This window comes from Micropterus dolomieu, linkage group LG05 (assembly GCF_021292245.1).
Source record: "Micropterus dolomieu isolate WLL.071019.BEF.003 ecotype Adirondacks linkage group LG05, ASM2129224v1, whole genome shotgun sequence".
In the NCBI taxonomy this organism is placed as follows: domain Eukaryota; kingdom Metazoa; phylum Chordata; class Actinopteri; order Centrarchiformes; family Centrarchidae; genus Micropterus; species Micropterus dolomieu.
Genome location: NC_060154.1, coordinates 31,785,986 through 31,795,272, shown reverse-complemented (window position 1 = coordinate 31,795,272; position 9,287 = coordinate 31,785,986). Strand labels below are relative to the sequence as shown.

The window sequence follows — 9,287 nt, the reverse complement described above, 5'->3', positions numbered from 1 at the left end:
CACGTGTTCTGACAGGAACCAGGAAAAGAGATCATATTTCTCCTGTCTTAGCTTCTTTGCATTGGCTTCCAGTAAAATCCAGAATAGAATTTAAAATCATTCTTCTTACCTACAAAGCTCTTAATGGTCAGGCACCATCTTATCTTAAAGAGCTCATAGTACCTTACTACCCCACCAGAGCACTGCGCTCCCAGAATGCAGGGTTACTTGTGGTTCCTAGAGTCTCCAAAAGTAGACTAGGAGCCAGAGCGTTCAGCTATCAAGCTCCTCTCCTGTGGAACCAGGTTCCAGTTTGGGTTCAGGAGGCAGACACCATCTCCACATTTAAGAGTAGGCTTAAGACTTTCCTCTTTGATAAAGCTTATAGTTAGGGCTGGCTCAGGTGAGTCCTGAACCATTACTATTGCTATCAGTAGCATTGCTATTATTCATTTTTCTTGATATTTGTATTATAACCACAACCATTACAATTATTTATTACTTTACTTTTATTGACTATTTGCTACTGTGCGTTCTCTTTCCTCATGCACTCTCTGTCCCTCTCACTGCTCCCCATCATCCTGCCCTGACACTACTGAAACCACTTTTGTTTTCATTTTCTCATAGACGTCTATACAAGCTGACTTCCTTTTGCAACCACTGGAGTCGCCCCCCCTCCTGGCCAATATAAAGAATGCACTCTGCTTTGGCTTCACTTTTTAGACCCGGAGGTTGCCGCAGCTAAACAGTTGACAGCTGACATACTGAATGCATAATTAAGGCCACTCTGTGTAGTTTAAAATTGTCTACTTTAGTTCCTCTTTAGTGGAAGTACAAAGGCTGAAAGCAACAAATAGACTGCATTAATTTTCATTTTTCTACAAACAAAAACATATGCCTGCTATAGCCAGGGCTGTGACTCTGGGTTTTTGGCCTGTCTCCTCCGTGTTCCCTTCCCTCCTGTCTGTTTGTGTGAATGTGATGAATTCCTGCGACTCATCATCAGATTATTTTGTGCCACTTGTGGTACTGTACATTGCCTCCCTAGTTTCCTAGACACTATCATTTCTAGTTATTTCTTGTTGTCAACTAGTTTTGGTAACACTTGTTATCTTTCTCTACTTTATAAGACTCTGGGATACACGCCAACAATCACACACCGCGGATCCTCAGCCAACCTGTTTCCTGGAACCAGATATGCCACAGCAACCTGTCTGGCCCCTGTTCACACTGTTCTTCTACAGCCCATACTCAAATTCCACCTGTTGTTGAATGAACTGTTAAAAATGTACCTTGTCTCCTGTGCTCAGTGTCTGCACTTGGGTGCTATAATCACATACAAAATCTACACATAGTGGCTTTAAAATGCATCAAGTATATAGAAAGTTATTACAGTAAAGAAAAGATGTGACTTATATACAACAGTATAACAAAAGAATGTTTGTTAGCAAGGCATTGCTCACTGACAGGGTCTCAAAGAATAACAGTATACTCTAGTTACTGTTACTGATAGTTTCTGTAAGTGGTCTATAGTCTCCTCCCTCTGACAGTCTTTGTTTATTGGTTTGGGACTGGTCAGACACGCTGCGTTAATTAACTGTGGTAGTACCTGATCAAAGCTCTAGACAGACACTCACTTTGAAGTCATCAGGGACGAGGAGTTTTGAGGTCCGGAGGAAGTTAAGTATGTAGCGGAACATGGGGCCGTCTCGATCGATAAAGTAGTGCTGCTTTAGACTATCCAACACTATGGGCTCCGTTCCATCAAACAGACGACCAATCCTGCCAGAAACGAAAAAAACAGAGAGGCTCTTCATCAAATACCAACCAAATGTTGGGGAGGCTGTCATGTCTGCTGGCCACAGATGTCCTAAAATGTACTGCAGCAGCTCGATGTTCAGAACTTGTTGACAGATTTTTTTTACACACAGCCAATTTTCAATATTATTTGAATGTATTAGGTATAGTGACAGAGATGCCGCAGCAGCCTTTATTTCCCATCATCCACTGCTGTATTCTGATACCAGTGGAGGGTGGAAATACACCCATCAGGTATAACATTCTGACCACTGACAGGGGAAGTGAATAGCACTTGTTATCTCATTACAGTGGCACCTGTCAGTGGGTGAACATGGTGTCATTATAGTTGATATGTTAGAAGCAGTAAAAATGGGAAAGCATAAGGAGGACTTGAGCAACTTTGACAAGGGCCAAATTGAGATGGCTAGAGAACTGGGTCAGAGCATCTCCAAACCGGCCTGCAGGGATCAGTGCCTATCAGAAGTGGTCCAAGGAGGAAAAGCAGTGAACCAGTGACAGGGTCATGGGCCAAGGCTGGCCCTTGTGGTCTGATCCAACAGACAAGCTACTGAAGGTTACATTGCTGAAAAATGTAATGCTGGCTCTAATAAAAAAGGATGTGGGAACATCATACACAGTGAAGTCCAGGCCTCAACGGGTCAGGGCTGTTTTGACGGCAAAAGGGAGACCTACTTTATGACTAGCAGGTGGTTAATATGTTATGGTGGATTGGTGTATGGGTACTTTCCTCTTTCTGCCAGTATGACCATGTGTGCTATCAGTGAAGTGAAAACTACGGGTTTAAAACAGTCAAAAGTTACGTACTTGTAAGTAATTTTAGCCCAAATCTTGGATAAATAATTTATATACCTGAACCTGAGTCCCTTAAAATGTTATTAATTTGCACCTGGATATAATTCAGACCCCTAATGTAATTGTAAAGCCAAATGCCTACCTTTATAACACTTTCATTTGATAATGACTGGATTTGTCAAATAATGTGCAAATTATGTAAAAGTGACAAACTACTTGAAATCTCCTGACTTAGTTATTTAAGGGCTTTCATTTTCATGTTCTAGGGTGGGGGTCGGCAACCTTTACTATCTGAAGAGCTACTTTTGGCCAGAAAAAAATAAACCTGCTTGGAGCTGCATAAAAGCCCTTTAAATGCAGGTACCACAGCCTATTGTCTAAATTAGCTCCTCAATATTACTAATGTGTCTATTTATTCATATGGTTTACCATAAGGTGGCTGCAGTATGCTTATAGGCTATTTCTGATTATTTGTAACTTTGTATTTCCAATGCAATGTCTTGGTGCATTTATAAAAGTATTCAAGTACCGCATTTCAATCATTCTGGTAAGCCAGCAGGAGTGGTGGTGAAAACATACAAATCTACCCACACACTGCTAAATTTTCTGTTCTCTGAGATTTTTCTTTTTTTAGATTTAGAATCCATAGCTATATGAGGAGAACAGCCTACCCACTGAAGACACTATACGCTATAGAGTTTAGCAGCAGGATGTAGCATGATGACGCACATGTTAGTTGACAAAGTGAAGACATTTTTGATCCGGTGTACATGTTTTTACAGTTGAATACTTGAATACTAGGATACTAGTTGACTAGGATGTAAATGTAAATGTAAATGCTCCGTACTTATATAGTGCCTTTCTAGTCTTTTCGACCACTCAAAGCGCTTTTACACTACATCTGCATTCACCATTCACACACATTCATACACTGAGCCTAAGTGCTCAAACAGAAACTAACATTCACACACATTCATACACTGGTGGAACAGCCACCAGGGGCAATTCGGGGTTCAGTATCTAAAGGATGACTTTAAGCCTACAAAAGTGACAAAGTCAAGGAACCATTAGAGTGGGGCTAAAGAGCTACATGTGGCTCAGGAGGGTTGCTGACCCCTGCTCTCGTGGTTTAGTTTTTGCCTTTTCAAATGAATGGACAAATTAAGGTTGACAACCATCGTGACACGACAACAATCATACCAAATACCTTGATTTAAAGTAAGATTTTCGGGGCGTTTTCAGGAGTTCAAGGTATTTTAAGGATTGTTTTTTCATTGTGGATGTGAGTCTCTTACCGTGACTCAGGGTACTTGGTGAGGGTGGCCAGGCTGCTGGTGTACATATGTCCTCCTACATCAATGTGGACAGGTGCGTTGGTTTTGGTGAGCTTGGCTGGTGTGGGAATGCCGGCGGAGCCCAGAGGAGACACAGAGACGAGCTGCTGACTCGACATACTGCTGCAGCTGCCACGGCTATCCTGGTACACAAAAAAAACACACACACACATAGACACATATAGTAGTGGTAGTACACGTATAAAAGCAATAGTAGAATTATTAGTATTATTCACAGCTGATGAAATTGTCCCGCATCAGTTGGTATTTTAATATGGGACTACGTAAGTTCACAATTTAAATAGAAGATAATAAATTATATTATCATTACACCAATGTGGTAGAGACACAAAGTTATGTGAAGAAAGCATTAGATAGTGCCTTCTCTCTACAGACTGTCCCCACAGGAAAATGACAGCATCAGACATTTCAGCAAAGTTCAAGTAAAAGCAAACGAGCAGCTGAAGGAATAATGATGGGAGCAAAGGAGGAAGTCTGGTGACATTGTTATAGAACAAAGTAATCATTTTAACCCAAACCATGCTGTTTCCCTAACCTTAACAAAATACTTATGTATCAACAGGGATTCATAACGGTTATGACGACACAGCTCCTGCTGATGGGGGCAGATCAGAAAACACTTGTATGAGTTGTTTTAGAGGTCTTGTCTCTTTAGCCTCCTTCCCACTGATAAGATGTGCTCTGTGTGGCAGGGGCCTCACCACTGATCTGTTGTGTTTACATGTTGTTCTGTTGTCCCCAAGTGGCCAAAAAGCATTAATGCAGCTCTATAACCAATAGCAAATATTACAGTGGGCTCAATGTGCCCTGCTGATATAGAATAGTTTTTTAGGTTATTTATTTATCAGGCCTGTGGGGTTACTGTTCCATCAATACAGTCTGTCAGGCAGTTGTCTCCAAGGCTACATTTCCTCTGACATGAGCCAAATCACACTCTACACTGTGACATCCTGTGAGAGGGCTGGCAGGCTTAACCCAGTAGGTAAAGTTTTAGAGAAGTGCTGATTTAGAATCATAGCTGCCAGGCAGCCTCAGGACTAGCAGATAATGCCAGAAGCCTTACAGGAAGCAAATAAATACAAGGACAGCCTGTCAGGCACATAGATATGGCTTTGCTCTGTCAGAGCACCAGCTATTTTAGTTTGCCTTGCAGGCTTCTTTACAATGCCAGGTGCCTGGCAAGCAATTGGCAGTCTGGTATGAGGCCAGTGCCTGACAGGCTGGAAACAAAGGTCCCCTGGCCTGGGCTCTCACTCAGCTCTCTTCTAGACTTTTGTGCGGTTTTCTTTAATTCTGTTCCAGACTGCTCTCTTCAAACCTGTTCAGTTGTACTTTATTGTCTTCTGTTCATGCAAGGTCAACCTCAAGTCTGTGACTTGATTTTTCAAAAGTCTGGCTGTGTGAGGACTGTTCTAAACTACTTTAAAGGGGCATTATGTAGTTTTCAGCGGCCACTAGCGGTGCGGTTCTGAGATTTCAACCAGGTGTGTGCTTGTAAGTGTGCTCGCTTGAACTCATGAGCAAGCATAATCCGAAACACAGACAATTTCATACAGAAATCCTGCAATAAACGCAGAAACACCAGCATGCAGGCTGTGGCTTTTCACTCAGACATGTTCAGGCTCTGTTACTTCAACGTTCCCGTCTCAGAGACAGATCAACACCGGCTCCGTAACGTTACTTCATTCAGCACAGCCAGCCGCATATCGGCACAATCCTCCCGGAAAAAAGGCAGAGTGACAGCGGCTACAGACAGACAGGGAGACAGCTTCACACAATATGCTGGAAACTCAGGTAAACCCCTACTGCAACATTACAGTAATAGTTTTATCAGCTGCAGGTTGAACTAATCCATGCTTGTTACATGATCACGGTACATTTACTGCATTTAGCCGACGCGTTAGCTCGCCTGCAGCTTTCAGTAACTATCTTTACTATATGAATTAACATTAACATAACAAAACACTGACAAAATATCACTTATATCATCAAAATTTCGGAGCAAACACATTAACAAACACTATGTACACATCCAGCATACACATCAGCAGCATCAGCATTCTTTTAAAATCATGTCTGATGAATGTAAATCCAAAATTCATTCTCCTTTTAGTTTGGTTCTCCCCCGATTGGCTCATTGAAAAGGTAGCCTTGGAGACACCTACGTGACAGACTGTATTGATGGAACAGTAATCCCATAGGTCCGACAAATATATAACCTAAAATACAAATTTTTATCAGCAGGGCACATTAAGCCCTCTGTAATATTTGCTTAGGTTAATAGAGCTGCATTAAATAACTTTTTGCCCATTTTGGGACAGGAGAACAACATGTAAACACAACACTGACAAGTTATTCTTGCAAAGGCACCAAACAGTTGCCTCTTTACACATCCAGCCATGAAGCAACATTCGCATTCATTTGTAGTTGTGTGTCTGGCCACCTGATTAAATAAAAATCTAACATCCACTTTACTTTTGAGCTAAAAAGATGGTGGTTGATGGTGGAACTCTCCATGAACTCCTGAGAAACATACCTATCTCTTTAGCTGCTAGTTGCTCCAATTGTTTCATGCTAGTTTACTTTTACACTGGCAAGTCTCTTATTGTGCATGTCTGCTGTTTAGCACTGAGCAGGTAGTGCAGTGAGATTTTACAGCTTTTTCACTGAAAACAGCTGCCTGCTGCTGCTGGAAGTAAGGTTCATGAGGGCTGTGAGATTATGGAGGACTGATCCTGACAAATTCAGAAATAATTAAAAGCTCAATAAATAAATAAGCATCCGATTAAATGCACAAAAAAGAAAGTAGATAAATAAATGTAGGCAAAAATAAAACAGACAAAAATATTAAAACACACATAAATAAATACATTTAAAAAATAAGTAATTAATAAATAAAGTTGAAGATTATAACGGACAATAAATAATAAGGTAATTATTACAAAGGTGAATAAGTAAAGAAGCTAATAGATATATACATTTATGTGTCATTGTATAATTTAATTACTGCCTATATTTATTTATCTACTTTATTTTATGTGCATTTAATCGGATGCTTATTTATTTATTGAGCATTTATTTATTTCTGTATGTATTTCTGAATTTGTCAGAATCAGTCCTCTATATGAGAGTGGATCCAAGCAGTGAAGTTGAGCAGCATAAACAAAACACTGAGCTGACAGAGGCTAAAGGCTCTGTAGAGCTGAAGAGGACTGCAGAGTTGGGTGATATTTCTGTGTGGGTGTCACTACCAGCAACATCTTTCACATTACACATAGATGAAGTTACTTTACTAAGATTTGTAAGTGCAGCATCTATTAAATGACTTTGTTGGCTCAAGTTTAAATAAGTGAGGGATTTTCTAATCGGCTACACACAGGGCCTGTAAATCCTTTCAAAAATAGTAATCATCAGTAGGCTATGTATTTCCACTGTGGTTTACCACTAAATATGGGAAAACTAAAGCATACATTCAAACAAATATTAATATTTTCTACAACAAAAAAATCATCCGTTTACACACTGTTTCATCTCTCTCATCAACACTTTGATGTTTCCTACACTGTAATGTAATATATGTGCACAAAGAGACGTTACACTGCTTCACTACTCGTATGGACTTTATCTTATCTGCACAGTGTTACTCATACAGGACTCCATGTTTTGACTTGCCTGCGGCGCAGCTTACGCACGAGCTGCTGCTGAAGATGATAAGTATCACATTTCCTATGTTACCTGCGTGGGCACAGCGACCGGGGACCGGACGGCGGGCTGTGTATGAATATGGGACTCCTTGGCTCTCGCAGGCTCCGGCTCGCTCTCGTTCCGCTCCACAGGCGACTCCGTCCCGGGGCGCACGCACAGCTTCTTGGCGTACGGAGCCTCCGGGTCCTCCTCCGCGCTGGCTCTACTGGCAGCTGCTGTTGTTGATGTGTTGATTGTTGCTGCCGTTGTTGTCGTTGTCCGGTGCGGCTTCACATCCGCAGCGTCTGTTACCCGGCGGAGGTACGGAATCACGAGCTGGAGGTGAGACTGCGCGTGACCGTTGACCGTTTCCGAGGCAACGTAAAGCGTCGTCGTTGGCCTGGAGCCCGCGGCGCCCACGATGCTGTTGAGCGTTGCTATGGAGACGGCACCGATGCAGTGGTTGGTGTAGGTCTTGGAGAGCTTGGCAGCACGCGACAACATCTGCATCCTCGTGCCCAACAGGTTCTTACCGATGGCTTTGTTCTCGTACCACGTCACGTCGCTCGCGCAGCAGTGGTCCCGGGGCCGCTGGAAGAACGCCCTGCACAGCGGGTTCCGTTTAGACACGTACCGGACGAAGCTGGCATACGGACACTGCTCCGTGTCCGTCTCATACATCCGCGGCAAGGTGTCCTCGTCGGCGTCCGGACGCTTTTTGGTCCAGGCGGCGGAGCGAGACTTGTGGTACGGTCCGAGAGCTTTAAAATAAACAAACTTTCTCCCGTCCTCATCCACAGCCAGGCCGAAAGAGTCCTCCTCCAGCTCCCGCTGGTTCTCCCGACCCCTGGTGCAGAAATACATACATGTCTCGAACCAGACTTTGTTGAGCAGCCCGAACGGCGTGTCTGTGTTGAATACAGAGGACTCGTATAGTTTCCGCAGGTCCGAGCGCGTGATGGCTTGCTTCTGCACCACGGGACCGGCGCCTTGCTCCTCCAGCCTCCGAATGACTGCTGCCAGGGTGAGGTTGGCGCTGCGCAGCTCTGGGTCCTTGGTGAGGTCCAAGGTGCGGCAGTAGGGCGGCTCGTTCAGGTACCGGTTCAGTGAGCTCCGGATGCTGATGAGGGATGACTTGCTGTACAACTGTCCACTTTTGGAGCGCGCCTCCGCGTAAAAGGAGCGCAGCACCGCGCAGAGCGCCTCCTTGTCCAGAGTTTCAAAGTCTGGACTTTGGTCCTTCTCATTGAGGTACTCCCTGAAGATCCTCACCGCATAACGGGTGGCCAGGCGGGTGTTCTCGCTCAGTCTGTTCCGCTCTGACCGCTGAAGGTCTCCCTCCAGGTGAGACTCCAGCCCAGCGGGGATGCTACTGCTGAAGCGGTCCGCCTCTTCCTCCTCCTCTCCTCGGTCCATACTCCGCATAACGACCGCTTGTGTCTCCACGGCGGAACCGCTGGAGTCCAGCACTGTGTTTTCTGACTCCCACTCCAGCTCCACACCATCTCTATCGGACTCCTCGTCCTCCTCCTCCCCGGTGATCTGGATCTCCTGGATCTCATCTTCTTCGTCCTCCTCATTATCCTCATCCCTTCTTCTCTCGGGGCAGCTCATCTGCTCCTGCTCCGTGTCTCCGCTGGCAGGCATTCTCGCCAT

At 44.0% G+C, this 9,287-nt stretch overlaps 1 protein-coding gene across 1 annotated transcript; it reads right to left on the bottom strand.

Annotated features, from left to right (window-relative positions):
- Positions 1-1,592: 1,592 nt before the first annotated feature.
- LOC123971320 lies at positions 1,593-9,287 on the bottom strand. Its single transcript, XM_046050057.1, has 3 exons — positions 7,683-9,287; positions 3,888-4,069; positions 1,593-1,761 (listed from the first exon to the last, which is right to left on the bottom strand). The coding sequence occupies exons 1-3, from the start codon at positions 9,285-9,287 to the stop codon at positions 1,593-1,595; spliced, it is 1,956 nt and encodes a 651-aa protein (XP_045906013.1).

What these genes read in the sequence shown, in the direction of transcription:
- LOC123971320 (XM_046050057.1), bottom strand. Translation starts at nt 9,287, where the DNA reads ATGGCGAGAATGCCTGCCAGCGGAGACACGGAGCAGGAGCAGATGAGC. An exon ending in CGGTCGCTGTGCCCACGCAG is followed by an intron (nt 4,070 to 7,682) that starts GTAACATAGGAA and finishes TTTGTGTACCAG; the next exon opens with GATAGCCGTGGCAGCTGCAG. An exon ending in ACCAAGTACCCTGAGTCACG is followed by an intron (nt 1,762 to 3,887) that starts GTAAGAGACTCA and finishes CGTTTCTGGCAG; the next exon opens with GATTGGTCGTCTGTTTGATG.